This window comes from Benincasa hispida, chromosome 8 (assembly GCF_027475165.1).
Source record: "Benincasa hispida cultivar pf3 chromosome 8, pf3_genome.v1.1, whole genome shotgun sequence".
NCBI classification, from domain to species: domain Eukaryota; kingdom Viridiplantae; phylum Streptophyta; class Magnoliopsida; order Cucurbitales; family Cucurbitaceae; genus Benincasa; species Benincasa hispida.
In genome coordinates, this window is record NC_143485.1 from 58756877 (window position 1) to 58780157 (window position 23281).

At 35.6% G+C, this 23281-nt stretch overlaps 1 protein-coding gene across 1 annotated transcript in view; it reads right to left on the minus strand.

The window, feature by feature from the left end:
- Positions 1 to 2222: 2222 nt before the first annotated feature.
- The window catches only part of KNATM (KNOX meinox protein), a 36724-nt gene continuing 15665 nt past the window's right edge, over positions 2223 to 23281 (minus strand). Inside the window, exons 2-3 of the mRNA XM_039040089.2 lie at positions 3101 to 3196; positions 2223 to 2606 (exon numbers count right to left, since the gene is read on the minus strand). Of these exons, the coding sequence (XP_038896017.1) occupies positions 2436 to 2606; positions 3101 to 3196 (267 nt within the window). The 3' untranslated portion in view covers positions 2223 to 2435. The remainder of the gene's footprint in view (positions 2607 to 3100; positions 3197 to 23281) is intronic.

The following is a 23281-nucleotide window of genomic DNA, read 5'->3' on the forward strand; positions in this document are numbered from 1 at the left end:
TTACTGTTTTGTCCCTATAGTTACATCTAACTCCTTAAGTACCATTGATCCCTTTAATGAACAATAGATCATAGTCCCACTATGATTAAACCCCTCTTGGGCTAGGAAAGGGTGTGGCGCCACATTGTTCAAGACCTGGAATCAGCCCTTAAGGGAGCAATTTATCTACTTACCCCTACTTCGGAGAAGGAGTGAATTCTATCTTATGTAACTATGTTCCCAACTCCCCATTCATACGAATCTCCAAAATGGTAGGCTTGTTGAGTTGGTTATCTGGCCACTCTCACCTATACAAATCAAAGGACCGCCCTCATAGGCAGGAGTTCACAACTCACTCAGGATTCAGGTCATGTTACCTATGGTCATCCTGGTGAAATGAAAGTCTCTATTATGAACGGTGTTATATAATGAGATTAAACATTTCATGGTCCGGCCTTATACAAACTTTTTTGTATAGAATATCTCCCTCGCATGTCTAATACATGAATGATCAGGATCAGATCATTTGTAGCACTTTATAACAATTGTAACACCTACAAAGCGGACCATATTCGTTGTGTCACCAGGATAAGGTATCCATATACTATAGACCATTTAGGTTATCACTTAAACATGATCCACCTGTATATCTCCACATACATGTTTAAGTTACAACGATAACCTTGGATATTAATTTATTAGTTTGTGGTTAATGTAACTAAAATATCACATATTTTATAGACAACGTGAAATATCATATATTATTAATCACATAAGAGTTTGTTCATGCAAAGTTTACAAACTATAGGACCCAAAGAGATTTAGGGTATCAACCCCAACACTATGATAGTCAAAGTGTTATGGATTTGAGCAAGAATCCAATGTATCATACCCGTAACAAATACATTGACATTAAATATCATTGTCTACAAGATGTAATTAAAGATAAGAGATAGAATCTGAAGAAAGTCCACACTGACAAGAATGGTGTAGATACATTGACTAATGTAGTTTCTGAAGCAAGATTGAGCTTTGTAGTAACCTTGACGGGATGGAGCTCAAGTGATCGTGGATGTGATTGTGTCTTCCCTGTATTGGACTGGAGGAGGAGATTGTTGTGGGTGTCCAGCTCACTTGTTACAGAAGCAAGACTTTATGTTTAAACATGTGTTTTGTGAGCCCAAAATGTTGGGCAATATGTTTGGCCCAATTGGGGATAATTTTTAGGCTGGCCCATCTTGAAAGCCCTAGATTTTCTTTTATATGATATAGGTATGACCCAAGGAGGAAGAGAGTGAAAAAAAGAGGCAGGAAATCGGAGAGAAAGACATAGAGTTGTGCAATTCGATTTTTCAGCTGCAGCTTCCACAAATGTGTCGATTGTCGGAGTTTGAACCGCTGGATCGTACTGAAATTTGGTCAGTTTATTCGGAATACACAGAGTCTCATTTTAAATGATTGGATTGTTGTTTAGAGCTCTGGTTTGTCCATAATCACTATTGAACATAATCTGTAAAACTGAATGATTTTTCATTTTTTTTATCTCTCAATTGTTGATCTCTTATGTATGAAAGTGTTGGTGGGTTATGATTGATTTGAATTTTTTTTCCCTCAATTTTATCATAATAAGAGAAGTTGACAAGGGTACACTCTTCCAAGTCCCGTAGTTTTTACTCTTCACATCAAAGGGATTTTCCACATATAATTCGTGTGTGTTCTTTGCTTTTAGTCTTCAAAAATTTTATGGTTTATTGTTGTCTATAATTGGTCGATTGCTTGGTAATTATTCGGTAATTAATTTTTGATGTTTTGAAGTTCAATTATTTAATTGATTGTCTTGGAGAAGGTCCTATCATTTATTTGTGTGTATTTGATCTTGGACACAATTGATATATATCCAATTTAACTTAAGTCTTACTTGATCCAATTTCATATGTGTCATTATTTGACATTTTTAATTTGGACCTCCTCACATTTAATTTAAGACACATGTAAATTTGTAAATGGTTCCAAATGCTAATTCATATTTAAACATTAAGGACTAAAATATGTGTTGTTGAACTAAAGAAAAAAAATAGTACAAATTGAGGGTGGGAAAATTTGAAGAGACTTTTTTTATCCTTAACACATGCAGACATCAAATGAGCTAAGGTAAACGAAAAAAATAATGCTAGGGAAAGAACCACAATCGATTAATTGTAGTTTGGTAGAATAACGGAAATTAAGCAGATTTTCAGTGGTGGGATTGACATTAATAATTTTGGATGAGTCCCTCTCGTATTTCAATATATATTATTCTCAACCATTAATATATTGCCAAACACAGTTGCCCTACTTAATGTCAAAAACAAGCTAATAATTTTACATATCCGTGTGAGATACCTTGGTCCGTACTCCGTAAGTAGGTTAGAGAACAACTCTCATACCGCCCATCATATATTCTACTTTGCTTGGCTTCAGTTTGTGTCATTAGAAGATGAGGTGGTGGGTTTCTTGGCTGTCGCTGCCGCACCAGTGCCCGTGAGATCCCTTAATTGCCAGTGCATGCTGTTTATGAATGCCATTGATTTTAACTGAGATTCCTCCATTGCTTCTTTCAGCTTGCTTAATGCAAAGCAATAGGTTTCCTGCACATATACTCATGTTCTGTAAGTTATTATGTCCCAACGTAGGAAGAAAGGAGAGGAGATATAACACAGAACATTACCTTCCTCATTCCGCCTATACTAAATCTGTAGGCACACACTCGACCAATTAACTTGACCCCAAAATTTTAAATTTTTTTTACTGAACTGTAACTACAAATTAGGACATGTACCACAAACCTCAATCACTAAATAGTTCAATTCACAATCAGCTCATTAAGTTTTATTATCTTTCAGCTAATTTAACTAAATAAAAGATGTCACTGAATAATGCATATAATTAATGTAGGGCGTTAAATATATTAAAATTGCAAAAATGTTCTTCATAAATAATTCTAACTAGCTTGAACAACCATAACTTCAACGCATCAGAATTGGCATATGCACTCAAGTGTACGCGTGTGATAAGACTTCATGTCATTATATATCCCATAAGTAGTTACTACATATTATTAGTATGATGGATGTGCATATACCATGAAGCGATCTAGCTCTGATTGGTTAAGCGGATTGAAGCACCTGATCTTGTTATCCTGCTGTTTGATCAAATCCGTTGCATCTATACCTCCAACCTGAATATATCATATATGAAGTTTTAATTTTCATCTGTGTAGCCTTCGGATTCACGCACACGTACATACTCACCTCCTACGATATGCTTGAGCCTCCCCTCAATTTTTTATGTTTAAGATATAATTAATACTATTTAAAAAACGATGAAAAAATCATAATTTTCTATATCGCATCAATGGTTTTGAGTATCCCAAGCCCTCCTAGAATCAAGTTCGAGCTCAAGCTCATGCGCCTTCTTCCCATTTTGGTTTATTTAAGGCCTCTAACTTCATGAAAGAGGTCAATTCTTGCTCCACACACACACACATATATATATATATATATTTGGCAAGAACACAAAAACAACAAACATCACACCCAACTACTTCCAAGACTCCTCATCGAGAAGGAGAAGAAGAAATACTATTTAGAAAGATAATTTTCTAGATCAAATAATAATCTTTAGATGATGCAAAAGTTGCAATGGCATGGACAGATTTGTTCTCTTAAGAAATGTGACAAAAATGTGCAAAATTAGCAGTGTTCCCAACAAAAAAAAATCCTTAATGAGGATCCTAATTTCAAAAAGGAAAACCTCATTGATAACTCTCGTTTAGATGAGTTTTTTAACCTTAACAGCTTAAGTGATTGAGTGAAAAGTTGTATAAGTAATTTTATGTAAAAACAATTCTAACATGTAGATCTTAGCCATGATTAGTTGCACCCAAGATACGGTTGCAACCCATTAGATGGTAGATTACAATGCAGCTGGAAAGAGTTAATATTGCCCAAGGTGCGAATGCAACTTGACCTCACAAAAACTATGTAGATATTTCGAGATTTGCATAATCTTCTCCAAAATCAAATCAAATCTCCATTATTTTCATCAAGGCTAATAAGAAAAGATCTACAAGCCGATTTTGAGGAAACCCTAGCTCTTTGAGGTCTATAAAAGGTGGTAATCTCTTTTCCAAATCATCAAGTCTCACCTTCTTGGAGAAACGTTCTCTTGAAATTTTCCAATACTTTCTTCCTCTTCTTTCTGAGACCTCCTCGGAGAACTGTTACTTCGATCCTCTCCACAGTTTGTGAAATTTTGGAAAGTAGTTCCGTACACTATACAGGTGTAACACATAACGTCCTAATAAAGTCAGAGACAACAGGAAAGCAACATAGAGTAAATCAAGAATAAACGCACGGGAATTGATAACCTAGTTCTATGATACACCACCTATGTTCGAGTGCAGAGTGCTCAGGAAAGATAGTCCATTAATATATAAAAGTCAAGTGATTACAACGTTGTACTTCTCTGTAAATAGAGAATATTACGGTGACACATATAGAGCTCAACTAACTTAGCTAATCATCTAGGCTCCCCTAGATGTGAGACTCCCTCTCATTTGAACTTAGGCTCCCCTTAAGTATGTGTATATTAGTGTTGGATCACTTAAGCTCCTCCTAAGTGTATGAGATTCCCTCTCACTTGAAGATATCTTTTCTTTTTATTGTGAATTCCCTTCACGTGAGGACTAATTAGGCTTTCCTCTTGAGAACTCCTTTATCAAAGAACAAAACCTTAAGCTCCTCCTAAGGTGTGAGAAATCCTTCTCGATCAACAATGTCTCAGACTCCCCCTAAGGCTAAGCAATCTTTGTTCTTATGAAATGCTCACTATAAGAGCAAGTAAAAAACACACCACCACAAATAACATAAGACTTTCTTCTTGAAATTAATGTAATGTTATAAGTATTCTATAAAATTCACACAACGATCTCACAGATAATAGATGTGGCAACCCTAGTACAAGAATTTCTTGAGCTTAAATAGCACAGCGAAATGATGGAAATAATCCTCATATAATATCAACAATTCACCAAAAAGAAAAACATCTCAAAGAAAATATTCTGTAGAATAATTTAAATAAGAAAAGAAATATTCTACCGAGATTGCACCTTGAAGAAAGAAATATTCTACCGAGATTGCACCTTGAAGAACAACCTCTATGATAAGTAACAGTCGAAGAACACTGAGGATTTAAACAAATATATTTAGCCAGAATCACATTTCTAACCGTTTGCATAACCCTTTTTTAGGCATGTATCGAAAGAACAAGCGCAAGGGCTTTGTTCATATCGAAAATGATTGAACTTTGCTAGATTAATGAGCAACTTGGAGAGTCGTTACTTTTTTTATTCTTCATCTTCATCTTCATTGTATTTTTCTTTTCGTAGGAGTTTAATTTATGTTATTTTACTTACTACTTTACTTTCATTTATCTTGAAACACTTTTTGTATTTCTTTTCAATTTTGCATTAATATGAGCTCTTTCATTCTTTATACTATGGGTGAAAATGGGTCTTATTTCATTTTTGGGTAAACCTGACCCCGACTCGATCAAATTAGGTTCCAAAGGGTGGGTACATTCGACCCGACCCAAAATACTTCGGGTCGAGTTTTTTTTTTTTTTTTTTCCCTTTCTTTCTTTTCTTCTTCTTTTCTAGACGACCATTTGTGATCATACCAAAGTTTATTCTAGTGATCTTCGAGGGTGGTATGGTTGGGACGATTTGAAAAAAAAAATGGTTGATGTTGATTATCTCTCTCTTTGTACAGTATCGTTTTTGGTGAACCATTCTTTGACTACCTCCATTGACGATAAGACGATGACTAAACAGGAGCCAAATCAAAGAGGACCAAGCTTTTGCGAGAGTTCGTAAGGTTTTATGGATAAAGGGGTTACAAAAAGACAGATAGAGAGAGGATGAATTTAGTTTAGGGTTGAGTGTTTGTAAGACATGGAGAGTAAAGAGATTAAAAAAGGAAAGAGAGACTGAGAGGGCGAGTGAAAGTTGAGAGAGGAAATATGAGAGGCAGGTAAGAGGAAAGAAAGAATAAAACTAGGGTCTTATAAGTAAAAGTGCATGGACTAAGGACCATTTAGATTTACTTGTGAAAAAATGTTATTCAAAAAACTAAATTTATTTAAATATTCTTGATAAAAAAGGGATTAAAATACACTTAAAAAACTATTTTAAGTGGTTATCAAATACTTCGATTTCTTCCAAAATGATTTAGTTTTTAAATTAACCATTTGAAAATGTATTCTAAACAAACCCTAAAACTCATTTTCTCCGAAACTGAACCTAACTGATTTGATTTGATTCGGGTCGGTTCATATAGAAATAAGATCAAATTGGCTCAACTGGATTCTATTCCTTACACCTCTACTTTATACCTTGTGTTCTTTATTTTCTATTATGAGATAAACCTTTTCTTTGGATTCAAATGTGTGGATATCCTAAGGATGAAAGAAAAGTGTTCCACTTGTGATCCTTTACTTTTTTTCTCAACATTTAGAATATTCATTTGGAGTTTATTGCTTATTGTTAAACTAACTTGATCACCTAGATTAGCATGCCATAACGAGTCTAATATCGAAAGAGTTGAGATAATATATGGTGGTCATAAAAGTAATATAGGAAAAAGTGCTAGACCTTTCTTTTGACCCCTAGAAATAGGATAATGCCTCTAGAATCATTAGAATTGCATGCTCATTTATCTAAGTTCTAAGTTAGTCATTGCCTACTCATATCTAAGTCTCCTAAAGTTAATTCTCAAAAAGAGTTGAATTTGATTCATGTTACTAAGTATAGGTTAGGATAGATTGCAGGTGCAATTTGATCATCGCACACAACTTAACCTCACTCGCTTAAAAAAGAAAGATGTAGACACATCTGGGTCGCAAGCCAAATTGTGTGTTTAGGTCTAGTTGAGTAAAGTAAATGCGGATGCTATTCCTCCTCAAGGTTGAAGCGGACAAATCTCATTGTTATCGGATTATCTTTTTACATCATTTTTTTCTTACTGTTTTCCTTTATTTTTCGGCACTCTACTTTTTTATCTCTCCTTATTTCAAAGCATACGACATAAACTATACTTATTTTCATGGCTACAATTGGTTGCAAACTTTAAGGGAGGTTATCATTTGCTTAATTGAACTATAATACTTTGTTGGCTTCGAATTCTATAATTAGACTCCATATATTTTTCATTAATATACAACATGAAATAGTATGGTGCGAAAACAAATGTTTTTTTCTTTTTTCTACGAAAGATAGTAATGCTCTTTTATGTGATTTAATTTATAGAAAGAGAAAGTCGGTTGAGATATAGGACCAATTGTCCTATTCAAGCGAACACACGAAAAAGATGGAAAGTCAGGTTGTCGAGGATGCACATATAAGTTTCTAGATGTCATTTCATTCACGTATTTGTTACATAATTTTGCATATGTCAATGACTCAACTATATACTTGCAGGCTCGAATGGTAGAGTTGCGAGAGAGTTCTATTCAATAAGGATCCAAACCACTTTTGGGAGAGATTATATGTGGGACATCGTTAGGTAGGCGAGTAAGCCACATTAAAGGCGTTGGTTGGAGGCCAAAAGTGCCTAAATCACGAAGGTAGCTATTCATCATGTAGATCCTCCTCACAAAGAGAACTTGAACAAGCGATGGAGATAAGTGTTCTAAAAGCACAACTTGCAAAAGCAGACAAGAAGATGAAAGAGGTAGAATCAAAAGTTGAAGAAATAATCCATTCTTTAATAGAAGAAACAAAAGCAGAGATGGAGGCAAGTATTAATGCTTCAAAAGAATAATCAAGAGTGGAAATGCAAGCAATGTTTGAAAACTTCTTGAAACCACGAGGAGGAGGAACTTCGGAATAGGTGTGAACTAATCTGTTGTGTTATAACAAACTTATGAGATTAAATCTATGTGTTAGTCTGTAGTGTTAGAGGTGAAGATTGGCCTCAATTGTTTAAGGTGTTAAACTGATGTTGCTATTGACAGTTGTCTCCGTGGTTGTTCTTATGATTCGCAGTAACATCTGTTGAAAGCGTTGACGAGCCCACTCTAAATTTACTCTAAATCTCACAAACTTTTAAGAGAAGAAACTGTTCTCTTACAAGACTTAAGAACGCACAAGAGAAGAATATTGTTCTCTTGAAACTCAGTTTCCTTTTAAACTTCAATTTGCTTCTATTGATTTTGATTCTTTTTCTTTTGCATACAAATGAGGGAAATGAACTCTTTTTATAGTACTCAAGCGACACTTCCTAAAAGACACAAAATAAATGAACTACAAGTATACATACCATTCATGTACTTGAACAATTACATGTATCTAAAAATGCATGTATCTTGAAATTAGAAATGTATCTAGGAATGTGTTATTCATAATATATTTAGCTTATTAATTTCTAACATGCCCCTTTAAGCTAGACTTCCCTGACTCCAAGCTTCTCTTTCATGAAAAACTGGATTCTTCGAAAGTGAAATAGATGATTTATTGTTACAGAACATGACGGTCCCTTTCTCTTGAGGACACTTCAATTCATGTAGTACCTTTCTAAGTCAAAATGCTTGTCAACTAGCTGCAAACAAGAAATGTATTCAACTTCTGTTTTTGACAATGCTACAACATCCTGCTTCTTTGATGCCCACAAAACTGCTTCAGAACCAATATTAAATACATATCTAGAAGTACTTTTGAAATCATCAATATTTCCTCCCCAATCACTATCACTATAGCCAACAAGAACATTATCCACATTCCTTTTATAGTGGATTCCATGATCAACAGTTCCAAGAATATATCTAAGAACTCTCTTTCCAGCTTCCCAATGACTTCTCTTTGTTGATGCCATAAATCTACTCAATAAACTTACTGAGAACATAAGATCAGGTCTAGTTGTAGTTAAATACATTAAACTTCCAACAAGAATTCTATAGATGGTGGCATCAAAAGCTTTACTATCATCATGCTTGCTTAACTTTAAACCCAATTCCATAGGAGAACTAGCAGGATAAGCATTCTCCATTTTGAACTTTATCAAAAAATCTTTTGCATACTTCTTTGGGGAAATTTCAATCTCATTATCACCTTGTTTAACTTCAATACCAAGAAAGTAATGAAGTAAACGCATATCAGTCATCTCAAATTCTTTCTTCATGCTCTCTTTGAACTCGTCAATCATCATGTTTGAATTTTTCGTAAAGATTAAATCATCAACATATAGACAAATCATCAAGAAATTACCATTTTCGTCTTCTTTGGTGTAGAGAGCATGTTCATATGGACATATTCTGAAACCATCCTTCAAGAAAAAATCATCGATATGTTTGTACTAGGCTCTTGGTGCTTGCTTTAGCCCATACAATACTTTCTTCAATCGACACACCTTATTTTTTTCTCCAATTTTGGCATAACCAGGGGTCTACTCAACATAAATTTCGTCCTCTAAATACCCATTTAGAAATGTTGATTTGACATCCATTTGATGAATTTTCCAGTTATTTTGTGCTGCAAGGGCTAACATCAAACGAACAGTCTCCAAGTAAGTTGCTAGTGCAAAAACTTCTTCATAATCCACACCAAACTTTTGTTTGTAACCTTTTACTACAAGTCTGGCCTTGTATTTTTGCACTTCTCCATTTTGCTTCAGTTTGGTTCTATAGATCCATTTAACTTCAAGAGTTTTTCTATTCTTTGGTAATTTGACTAACTCCCATGTCTCGTTTCTTCTAATTGCATCAATCTCTTGATCCATTGAATCTTTCCATTTTTCATCTTGAATTGCTTCTTCAAAGTATATAGGATCAACATCTGCAAATAAAGCAAAATCAGCATGTTCATCATCTTGTATTCTTCTTGAAATATTATAGATCTCTTGAATATTTCTTATCTTCCTTGGAATAGTTTCTTCATCACTTGTGGAGAGTGATGAAGAAGGTGAAGTTAATGGTTGAGTCTCTTCAAGCTACAAGTCTCGAGCATCTTCTTTTCCATTGATGTCAACAAGTAATGGATTCTGATCTTTATTTGGTGCATCCCATTGCCAAAATTTTGCTTCATCGAACTTGACATCTTCACTAATAATAACTTTCTTACTTACAGGGTTGTATAATCTATAAGCCTTGGAGTTCTCACTGTACCAAACAAAAATGCATTTTCCTGATTTATCATCTAGTTTATTGATGACATGCAGATATGCATGTCATCTTAGGCCTTTTACTTAGAATTATGAAGGTTGTTAGGCAGAATATGCGTCGATCATGCTAGGAATTCATGAGAAAAATAGTTTGCGTCGATCAACATGTTGAATCTCAGCTGACCCATTACTTTGCGTTAATTATGCATTCAATGTTCTATTTGTGTAGCCAATGTAGGAAATGAATGCAAACACGAAAATCGGACCATCGCATAGACGACCGCATGCGGAGAAACACTCCATCGCAAGGCAAACGCATCGATCAATGCATGGATGTTGCGATAATTAGTCGTATACGTCCATCGCATGGGAATTGCGCTCGTCAAACGATTTCGGTCATCATGTAAAGTTGCGGTGTTAAGTGAATGCGGCCATTGAATGACTGCGGCTACGCGACAACGCATTCTAATGGGATCAACGCAAATTTGGTGGAATGAATGCATCAACGCATCTACCTCGAGAAAATCAAAAGCTGATGCTGACATTTCACCTACCACGCTGTTGGTGGCAGAGGTTCAGAAAGGACTAACGCGCCGAACGTCAGACTCAGAGCAGTCCAATTAATGTTGTCGGAGATCCAAACTCTATAAACAGAAGCCGATGAGCAGAAATTCAGATCATCCGAATAGGATCTTTGGATCCGGAGATTGTCCCTCAACCGGGGATTTTCCCCGCGATCTAGACAAAATGTGTGAGAAGACGCCTGAGAGTTCTTCACCTCCTTCATCCATTCCGAGTGACGACCGGAGCCTTCGACCGAAGTTAGATCTCGAGAGAGTTAGCTCATCCACTCATCCATGTCACCACCGGCAGCCTTGACGCACATCTGCTGAAAGAAAATCTTTGCTTCCAACCGATCATTTCTTTTCCTTTCTTTTCTCATATTTTATTGTATAACATTTTGGAATTAAGAAATTAATACAATGTGTTTTCAATGCATTTCTCTTTTTCTTCGACTTTATCTCCATCTTCTTACTTAGCATATTTACTTTCATTGCAACACTTAGTGGGATTGCTTGGGTATTGCATACTTAGTCATGTGGATTAGAGATATCAAGCATGTAGCAAACTACCGAGAGGTATGCGTTGCACGAGTATGTGAGTAACCTTATTTGCTTAGTGTGAAGCTGCTGCAATGCCTGTCTATAGGCTAACGCATTGCTTGTCTATGAGTTAAGTCAGCAACGATCAACTGCCCGAGAGGGTAAGTGGTTGGTCACATTAAGTAATGTATGCGTTGTTCACTAGGGATAGTAACAACCTTGCGTCAACCAAGTTCATGTGTTTGTCTTGTCTTATGTTGTGCCGAACACCACTTTAGAGCTACTCGAGAGAGAGTCTAAAGAAAGAACCTAATGACTCGAGAGAGCTAGGTTAGAATCTAGACTCGAGAGAGCGAGATTAGATCGACATAAGCAAGAGATAGGGACTTAGAGATAAGCTCTGTTTGTCAACACTGCATCGCATGCACTGTAAGAATAGGAATGATGATATGTGGTCGCCTTGTTTGTGTATCATCGCATAGACAAGAATTAGAGGCTTATGTGTAGGCCCTATAGACACCTCTGCACATACATCGCATGCGTTCTAGCATTAGAAGCCATAGCATTTGCACCGAGAGGTGGTTTACTATTGTATGAGTGTTGCATGATCGCATTAGTTTGCGTTGACTAAGGTTGCCCTTGCGATCACTCTTAAGTTTTGAAATGAAAACATCTTCGCATTTTATCCATTTTCCCACACATTTATTTCATGCCGAGGTTTGTCGCATCTCTACCTTTCATGCATATTCTCATTGCGTTGTCTGTTAGATAGAAGTAGGAGTAGGATTAACGTAGCAATATCCCCTCCATTCTTTTATTCAACCGTCGCATGCACAATCACCGCAAACATATAGTTACAAGTCCCTGTGTTCGACCTCGAATTACCCGAGAAACTTGCGTTCATGTTATACTTGGTATGAACACAAGAAAACTTATGGCAGAACGCATGGTCATCGCATACATTCGTTAACGTAATTTTCATTCCAACGCATGACCATCGACGCATGACTATCAACGTATATCTTAGGAACATGCATCGCATAATGCATCCACGGGATTTGGTTGTCGAGTAAAATTGACTTCCAATTTCCACGCATCATTTACCTCTTTTCTCATCTGAAATATGGGAGTCAGTGATAACGGGCAGAAATGCATGTTATCATAGTACTAAGTTCTTAAACAATGTTAGATTACGTTGATGAAATATGTTAAATTGCATCCATTAAGTATAAATTCTATAATATTGCGGTTGTATGCGTTTAACGCATTAGAATATTTGATTTTTACATTGTGTAGAACATGCGTTAATGCAATGCAGAGATTGTGATCATAGGAATACATTGGTCAAGCGCAACTTCACCGCAAGACTTTGCGTTGATCGTGCTCGCAAACATTCGTCCAAGAAGAATCACTGTAACTTGGTCAACGCAATATGGTGGGCACATCTAGGTGAAAGGATAATTAAGAGGGATGGGACAGAAAGCTGACGGCAGTCGGATCCAAATTAAGTTGACAGCCGATAACGGTCACGAAGTACATTCAGCTTTATCGGTGACAATTATCCAGCGCATCAGTCAGGAATTAAAGTTGTCCCATTTGTACAACCGAGAGAGAGAAGTCGTCTTTCACCATTGATGCCCTATAAATACCAAGGGTATTCTTCAGAGAAGGGGTTAAAGAGTCGATTACTTCATCACTTTACAAGTTCATGCCTCTGTTCATAGTTTCTTTCATTTTAAGGCGTACGTGAGGAAGAAAGTGTGCCGGTAGATCGTTCTGGTAAGCTTGGGAGAGCACCGGAAGCTTCAAAGATAGAGAGCCTGCGGAAGCAGGAATATCTTTAGGCCAGAATAGAGATTCCAATGTAAAAAAGCCTTGGTGAGCAAGGAATTGTTACCAGACTCTCTACCCTAAACTTTCATTGCCATTTTGTACTTAACATATTTATAAGAATGGAATTTCTTTCTCTATATCTGTCCACTCTCTATGATTCACGCATGAGTAGCTAAATTACTTGAATGGGTTGAGAAGCATTTAGCTAGCACAACTAGGGAGTCTTCATTCTTTGCGATTTTCTTGTTTATGTATGCTTCATTCGTTCTTTAGGGATACTCGGGAGGGTAGTCTAAGGACAGGAACTAGACTTGAAAAGGTCAGGTCAGAATCTAGGTTTGGAAGAACTAGATTAGAACGCATAAACGAGAGATAGGCGCTTAGGAATGAACACTATTTGTTATTAACGCATCACATGCATCTTAGCGATAAGATATGATTATATGTGGTTACCTTGCTTCATGCATTCTACATCAATGCATAGGATAAGAGTAGAGACTTTGGGATAAGCTCTATGGACATTTTACATTCAACACATGTGTCCTAGACATAGGAGCACTGAATTTACATTGGAAAATGACTTGTTGTGCATGGTAGTAACATGATCGCATGGTCTGACACATTCTCAAGTAACGCTAGCTAAAGATCTTCTCAACCCGTTCATCGCATACTCATAGAATCTATCAACGCATCTTTCGTTTCTCAAATCTGCCGCATTTATTCATTCCTTTTTAATCAACGCAATCAAAAACCAAACACTTTATTTAATTTTTCCGGTTATCGCAAAGTTTTCATAAAAAAAAAATCGTCAACGCAATCTATTTTCACAAGTCTCTGTGTTCGACCCTGGACTTGCCAGGAAACTCAGAGGAATTTACACTTGGATTCTGCTAGGGAAACTTGAGTGCACAACGCAATCCATCAACGCATATCATCCATATTTCCACTTAATAATGCATCAGTCAACAATACACCCAAACACTTAGGTGAGTAACAATTGGTTTCCATCCGTTCCATGCTTCTTGAGGAGTAATACCTTGCACACTTTTAGTTGAAGCTCGATTTAGGAGATAAATAGCACAAATTACTGCATCTCCCCAAAATTGATCTAAAAGCTTCTTGGCCTTCAACATACTTTGAGTTCCATTATTATTCTGTTTTTCCTCTCTGCAACTCCGTTTTGCTGAGGAGCTCTTCGAATAGTCTTCTGATGCTTGATTCCATTTTCTTTCAAGAAATCTGCAAAGACTATATATTCTTCTCCATGATCGGAACGCAATGCTTTCAATTTCAAGTTACTTTCATTTTCCATCATTGCTTTGAATGTCTTGAAACATTCAAAAGTATAGATCTTTTCTTTTAGCAGATAAATCCATGTTTTCCAACTGTAGTCATCAATAAATGTGAGAAAACAATGGTTACCCCATGTGTAGTGGTTCTCATAGGTCCACATAAGTCTGTATGGACAAGCTCGAGAGGTTTTGATGCTCTTCAAGAACCTCCAGTCGGAAATGAATTTCGATGATGCTTTCCAAAAACACATGCTTCACAAAGTTGATCTTCCTTTTTAATATTTGGCATTCTTCTCACCATATGTTGTTGACACATGTGAGACAAAGTGTCAAAACTTAGATTCCCAAATCGACAATGCCACAACCATGAAGAGTCATTTACTAAATTCTCAAAACAAACAAGCTTCTCATAGCATATTTTAATTGCAAAACATTTTGTTGTGAGTCATGCGTACCTTCGTTATGAGACCTCCATTCTTGGTTCTAATCTCACATATGTTATCTCTAAAGATAACATCATGTCCTCTTAGGAGAAGTTGCTCACACTTAAAAGATTGTTTTTGAGACCTGAAACATAATATACATCAGTAATTTTTTTTTGCTCCCTTTTTTGTCTTGACAAGAATATCTACTTTTCCTTTGACCTCAAGCTTCTTGTTGTCCCCAGTCTTCACTACATTTTGATGAGATTCATCTAAAGATATAAAAATATTTTTTCTTCATGTCATGTGGCTACTGCAACCACTATCAAGATACCATATTTCTTCAGTGCTTGTTTCTTGGACGTTGAATGTGAGGAAGAGAAGACCTTGATCACTATCTTGTTGCTCATGCATTAGATGGTTTCTACTTGATTAGAATTAGCCTTCTTAGACCAACAGTATGCTTGAAAATGTCTATAACGTCTACAATTGAAACATTGTATGTGAGAAAAATCTCCACGACCACCACTTCTGCCTCTTCCTCTATTTGAACTTCTTCTCCTTCCTCTATTTGAAGAAGATTGATTGTCTCTACTCTCTGACTCTGAATTTGTTACGACGTTGGATCGTCCATTGCCTCTACCGCCACGTCCACCTCTTCTTCCACTAGATCGCCCTCTAGAGGAGGATTGCATATGAAAAGTTTCTTCTGAAGGAGTAGAATCAAACAACTTCAATCTAAGCTCATGAGATTGAAGAGATCACATTAAGCTATTGATGGAGAGAGTTAAGAAATCTTTGGATTCTTCAATTGCTACAACAATATGCTCATATCTTCTAGTCATACTTCTGAGGATCTTTTCAGCCACCCTTTGATCTTCGATTGTTTCTCCATTCGATCTCAATTGATTAATAATTAAGAGAACACAATTGAAAAATCTTCAATAGTTTCAGCATCTTTCATTCAAATGTTATCAAATTCAGCTCGAAGTGTTTGCAATCGGACCAATTTTACCTTTTTGTCTCCTTCGTACAAATTCTGTAATGCATCCCATGCTGCTTTAACAATAGAGACTCCTGATATTCTTTCAAAAAATATTTTTATCCACAGCTTGGTAGATGAAAAATAATGCATTCTTATCTTTTTTTCTAGAATCTCTCAACGCATTGAGTTGTTGTGGTGAAAGTACATCTTCACTTTCTGGCTCCAAATATCCTCTGTCAACAATATCCGAAAGATCATGAGATCCATAAAGAACCTTCATTTGTTGGCTCCACTGTCTATAGTTTTTTCCTCAAAGCGAGGAAGTTGAGGCTGCAACATGTTAGATGACATCTTTCAATCCTTTTGCTCTAATACCATTTTGTTGAAAGCGTTGACAAGCTCACTCTAAATTCACTCTAAATCTCACAAACTTTTAAGAGAAGAAACTTGTTCTCCTACAAGACTCAAGAACGCATAAGAGAAGAATATTGTTCTCTTGAAACTCAGTTTCCTTTTAAACTTCAATTTGCTTCTATTGATTTTGATTCTTTTTATCTTGCATACAAATGAGGAAAATGAACTCTTTATATAGTACTCAAGAGACACTTCCTAAAAGACACAAAATAAATGAAGTACATATATACATACCATTCATGTACTTGAACAATTACATGTATCTAGAAATGCATGTATCTTGAAATTAGAAATGTACCTAGAAATGTGTTATCCATAATGTATCTAGCTTATTAATTTCTAACAACATCGACCTTCACGCATGATATATTTTTTTCTTTTTTATGCGACTGCATATATTTGTGACTTTTGATTGTGTTCTTTTTTTGGCCATGGGTTTTTTTAATGAATTTTTTTCCTTCTGCTGCTCTCCCATATAAAGGGTGTTTTATTTTACTCTAGGGTTGCCACTTTTGTGTTTTTACAATCCATAAGAGTGAAGTTTTGTAACACCACAAGTTTTGAAAATTTTAAATTAATTATCTCTAATTATTGAGTTTTATTTTTTTTTTAATTGTAGGAATTTGGGATCAAACAGAGATAATTGTAAAGGTTCTTTGGAGCTATTAGAGCAGGATCCACTTTTTGAGGAATATGGGTTGAAGCAATAACAAGAATCTTTCGATTGGAACAAGAATCTCAATAATATAAACAAAAATGCAGAAGATAGTACGAAAAAATACTAAACAGAGCACATCGCAGAAACATTCAAAATATGAGAAGTCTCTCTTGGATAAAAGAAGAATTGTTGGGTCGTCTTTCTTCGAGGAAGAGGCGAAACACAATCAACTTGAATTCGAGAATACTATTTGAAATCTTTGCCATACAAATACTACATCTGCCTTCCCTTTCGAGCGAAATTGATTCACTTTTTTTATATAAATATTTTATACAAAACTCCATAAATCTAAGTAGAATTTACCAATTCTTTTGTATTTCATTTGTAGTTGTTGCAAATTCCATTGGAAAATATAGGATTTTATTTGTTTTTAATTTAGGGATAATTAAATTATTTGGATTCGATTGGTTTTTTGAAAGAGTTTCTTTCCTTAAGCTACTCTCCTATATGAAGGGAGTTTTATTTTATTCTAGGGTTTCTACTTTTGTATTTTTACAATCCATAAGACTACAGTTTTGTAAAACCTTGAGTTTCTGGAAAACGTAAGCTAATTATCCCTAATTATTAAGTTTTGGTTTCCCTTTAATTTTAGGAATTTAGGATCAAATAGAGATAATTTTAAAGTCTCATTAGTGAATTTAAATTTACATAATTAAGGAGTTGAATTAATTATATTGGAAAATATTGGATTTTAATTCCTTTTAATTTTAGGGATAATTGAATTATTTGGAATCGATTGTTTTTTTTTTATTATTATGGATTTTCATTGACTAAAGATTCGTTAATTAAGAAGGAAAAGGAGAATAATTTGGAGTTTGGACATGATCTAAAATTGGAATTCGAATTCGAATTTAATAAGGAAAAGGAAAAGAGATTTTAAATATATATATACACGTGTGTATATGTGGTGCGCACACACGCCTAGGGTTTGAGAAAAGGAAAAAAAACCATATAAGTTAATACTCCTCATTAAGCGTGCAATTAAAAAAAAAAAAAAAGAAAGGGAAATTCTACATCCCCTTCATGAGAACCCAGCCGCCAGTCCACCTGTTCGCCTACCCTTTTCCTTGCACAAGTCGGTTGCTTACCGTTAGCCGTCAACCACCACGATCGTCGTCGCTATTGGATTTTAAGCTCTAAAACTCGTGGTTTGTAAACAATAAACTTATTCTATTAATCAATATAAATATTATTGAAGTTTGATTCAATAAAGTTGTTATTGAATATTTGGATTGTTCATTTCGTTTTAGAAATAATCTAAATCCAATAAACTAAGATCCATGGCTATTACATGAGTACTTGAACTTTACGTGGAAACATAAGAGAAGATCAAATTCAAGTAAATAGTCAAAATGGTCTATAGTATACGAATAAGGTTGAATACCTTATCTTGGGGACATTATCGGATGCAACCCACTTTATAGATTTTATAATTGTTGTAAAGTGCTACAAGCGAAGGGATCCTGATTCGTTCATGTAGAGACATGTGAGTGAGGGGCATTCTATACAAAGAGTTTGTATAAGATCGGACCAAGAAATAAGTCACTCTTACTTTATAACGTTGTTTACTGTTTAAGACTGACTATTTCAAAGCGATGACCTAGGTAAGTTGACCTTAATCCTGAGCTAACTATGAACTCCTATTTATTCGGGATTATCCTTAGATTTTCATAGGTGGGGGTTGGCTGAATAACACCAACTCAATAAGCCTCCCATCAGGGGTAAGACCAGGTAGATAGCTTGAGACATAGGGTGCAAGATAGAATTCTTTCCTACCCGCTTTTAGGGATAATAGAGAGGTTGTTCCCTTAATTGTTGATTCCGGGTCTTGAACAAAAGGCCCCACCTTCTCATTGGCTCAAGAGAAACTCGGTTTAGTGATTAGATCACAAACCAATTGTTCATTACAGGATTAATGGGACTTAAAGAACAAGATGTAATCTCGAGGGTAAAACAGCTTTTTAGCCAGCCTTTATTACGAACAACCTGTAAAAGGTTGACTTACTAATTATGCTTATATTGGGTAGACACAATTATATTTACAGTGACGGGAGTGCAACTATTGGGCTTTAGTTGAGTGATTCGGTAGTTAATGAATATTGGTTAATTGGTTAAAGAGTTTAGTCAGTAAATCTCGGATCGTTGGAGCCCATGATCTATAGGTCTATTAGGTCCCCTACCAGCTCACAAACAGATTAAACCTTAGAATAGCATGATGAGAGAATTTGAAATGTTCAAATTCAAATTAAGGGAATTAGTAATTATATACGATATAATTACACGTTTAATTATCGAATTAAACGAAATTGGAGAATTGGATAATATTTAAATATTAAAATTACATGATTGGGGATTCATGTTTTGTAGAATTGGTGGTTAAATAACTTAATATTAAATATTAAATTATATCAATTAATTAAATTGTTTAATTGATTAATTGGAAAATTTAATTTTGTGAAAATTCAAATAACAAAATCAATTTTGATTTAATTTAAATTAAATTTTGAAAATTTATTTTAAATGAAAATTGATTTTTCTAAACTAATTTTGAAAATGAGTTTCAAAATTAAAAGAAAAATTGAATTTTAACTTGAAAATTCAATTTTTGGAAAATCCCACTAAGTGGAATCATCCCACTTTCAAACACCCAAATTCCAACTCACAAATCCAATTTAAATTTGAAGTAGGTGTTATCATCTTCATAGAAATTGGGATTTCATGAAGAAGGTGATTAAAATCAGCTTTATTTTGCTGAGAAAATTAACATGCTAATTGATTTGGTTGCTGGTTTTTTAGGAAGAAAGTTCTCCAACTCAACCGAAAAATTCAATCTTTCTCTCTCCAAAATTTTCTAAATTCAAGCTCATTTTGAATCCCACAATTCAATCTAAGGTCCTAGAGAATAGTAGGGAAGATCAAGTAATGGTCTACTACACTTTTGGAGTCAAGATTGAAGCTGAATTCATGGATTGAAGAAGGTCTTCAAAAGTATATAAAAAAAAACCCTCTTTTTATCTTGTGAGTATGTTGTCTTAAATGCTAAAATTGATGAATTAGAGTGCTTAATGATTCTGCTTGCTTTATTAATTGCATGCTAACTCCGGCAGTCGCGTCGTCTCTCTTTCTCGCAGTCGAACACCGCCAGCCGTCTTCATCGCTGACCATCGCTTTCAATCTGTTGTCGTGCCCCACATATTGTTGCTTATTATTGTTGTCGCGCCGCCACTGTTGTGACTCACTCGCTACCATTAGCAATGACTGCTGGTCACCAAATCTCGTTACCACACGCCACCATGTTCGTCAGAATCCTAGATATTATGGGTAAGGGTTTCGTTCGCAAGATTTAATAGGTTTTCTTTGGGTGCTTGACTAAGTTTTGGAATGCCCATTGAGTTTGATTTTAGTTTTGGCTTAATATTTAGTTGACCCATAATATTTGGAGGCTAGTTTGAAGTTTAAAGGACTTTTGGGTGCTTTTCAATGGGATTAAAGATGTTTTGATCGGTTTTTGGTAAGTTAAGGTTTCAAAGCCCCTTTTGTTTAGGTAAATTATGTTTGGAATTGAGCCTAATGATTGAATTTTAAATTCGATTTATATTTTAGGATTTTAGTTCAAGTAAGTTGTTAGAGTTTGACTGTCATGATAAATTTTTCTGGACTTAATTTTAGGTATGTGATACTATTATTGGTGTCGTGCCATTCACCTTAGTTCAGAATTATCATGTTATTTCTTTGATTTTGGTAGTATGAATTAGAATACATGTTACCCTTTTTTATGCATGGAAATTATGAGGATTATGAACATGTTAAATCTATATTGTTATGCTATAATTTGTGTTGTGGGACCATTTACGAGATTTATCTATGTGATGCATGTTAGACCAGTAAGGGCGGTCTACCATTTTGCCTTGACGTATGTTTTATTCTAGTGCACCAACGGTCTAATTTCATGTTTCACGATACGCCATCAGGCCACTATACATGTATGAACCGACGGGTTTATTTGCATGTTACGATTCTGTAAATCGACAAGTTCAATTTCATATTTTTTTTTTATTATTTGACGATGTGTCATCAGGCCACTAGATATGTGAGTTAAGGCGAGATAGGTTATCCTTTTAGTTAGTCATCTAGGAACAGCTACAATATGTATGTCCCACTAGCCCCAAAAATTCACTACATGTGATTGCTTAGCCTTATCGCGGTAATGGGGTCACTTACTGAGTATTTCATACTCATCCTTTATGTGTATATGTTTTTCAAGTAAGGGCAAGGATACACCGGCGACTAACAAGAGGAATCTGTTAGAGTGCCAATGGGACCAGACAAATGCTTTCGCATATGAGTTTGGTATCATTTTCATCTTTTACTATTTTCTTTTCATGAACTTGATTTTGATAGAATTAAGGTGTTAGAGATTTTTTTTCAATTAAATTTTTTTGATTTTAAAATTTATGTTTTAAAAGTACCCCAAATCAAAATGTTACAAAATTTTGAGTCGGAATTTTATTTGAATTCTTTATTAAATTAAACAGTCCAACTATTTTATTTTAACCAAATGTTTTATTTTAAATGTAAATGTTCATACTCAAGTGTATGCTTGGATGAGATAACAGTCTTATCAGATATCTTAGAAAGTTGGGTCATTACGGTTCGTCTTATCAGGTATCTTAGAAAGTCAGGATTTTATCATATTGCCCTTTTTGGCCATTAATGGTTTCTTCGTCATCGGTGGGTATGTCCCTTAAGAAAAGTCTCTAGAATAATATGCACGAGATTATGTTTGATTTATGATCGTATTTGTCATGTTTTCTTGATGAAGAATTTATTAAAGATTTGTTACATATAATTGTTAGGAAATGGTACGAGTTAGAGGAAAAGGCAGTCATAAGATTCATTAAAGGCGAAATCTTGAAGGATGAAACCTGAAAATTCAGGATCCACATTATCAAGACCCACAAGTTCAGGACCCCCTTGTGTCGGAGAATCTCCTGCCACCTAGGGATCCTTCTAGTTTAGGGCAGTAGAGAACTCAGACACAATGTCACACCCGAGACATGACTATGCCTTCGCTGACACCGATTCCCCCAACCGTCCCAATTGAGTTTACTGATTTGGCAGCAATAATAGGGAAAGCAGTCATGACAATGGTGCTGAATAAGGTGAAGGACATGATGAACAAGCAAATGGCCCACTTTGCACAACTTCAACAAAGACCACCCCTGTAGATTCAGGCGCTGCAAGTTTAGACCCAGAACCAAGCATAGAACAAGAATATGTCAGACCTCTCAGTGGAGGCCAAAACTTATAGAATTTCAAGAAGTACAAACCTTGGGTCACTAAAGGACCCTACTAATGCAGAGTTATGGTTTTCGGCAATTTGAGACAATATTTCGTCACATGAGATTCTCTCAAGACCAGAAAGTGCAGTGTGTTGCCTTCATGCTCACCAATAAAGCACAAATTTGGTGGCAGTCAGCTAAGAGGATGATAGGTATATGTGGTGAACTAGTAATGTAAGAGCAGTTGAAGGAGCGCTTCTACGCAAAGTACTTCTCTGCTAACTTTAGGTATAATGAGCAAAGTGAGTTCTTAGACCTAAAATAGGGGCACGTGACAGTTGAAAAATATGATCAGGTTTTTGACACACTGTCCCATTTTCGCTTCAGAATTGTTACTACAGAGGTTGTAAAGGCAGAAAGATTCGTCCAAGGTTTAAAGGACTGAATACGGGATTTTGTGCAAGTCTTTAAACTGACCACTCATGCATAAACTACATTTGGCAGCCGAGATGGACTTTTAGTTTGGGAGCAAGGACTTAAGGACATTTGGCATAGGACCTTCCTCGGGTCAGAAGAGGAAGGAAGATCAAAAGGCTTCTGGGCCTCAGGTCCAGTAGAAGAGCCAAAACTCAAATAGGCTATTTCGACACTTCAAGCAACAAGCTGCCGAGTCAGGAATGGTAGAGAGAAGTCGACCAATGTGTAACTCTTGTGGAAGACATTACTAGAAGAGAGAAGTTGGCTAGATAGGCCATTTCAACACTTCATAGCAAGTAGGAGGGACACACGGTTGATAAATGTCCTAATAGAAACACACCAGGTTATGGAAGCCAGTCTATAGGTCATGGATAGAGGGATTCAAGGAGACACTAGCAACAGCAAGGTCGTGTTTACTCAACCACTCAACAGGAGGTCGAGAAGTCGAGCATTTGGTGGCAGGTATGCTCCCAATATTAGGACACTATGTGTTGGTGTTGTTTGATCTTGGATCATCCCATTCATTTATATCATTAGTATTTGTAAAGCATGTCATGTTAGAGTTAGAGCCTTTGCACTACAT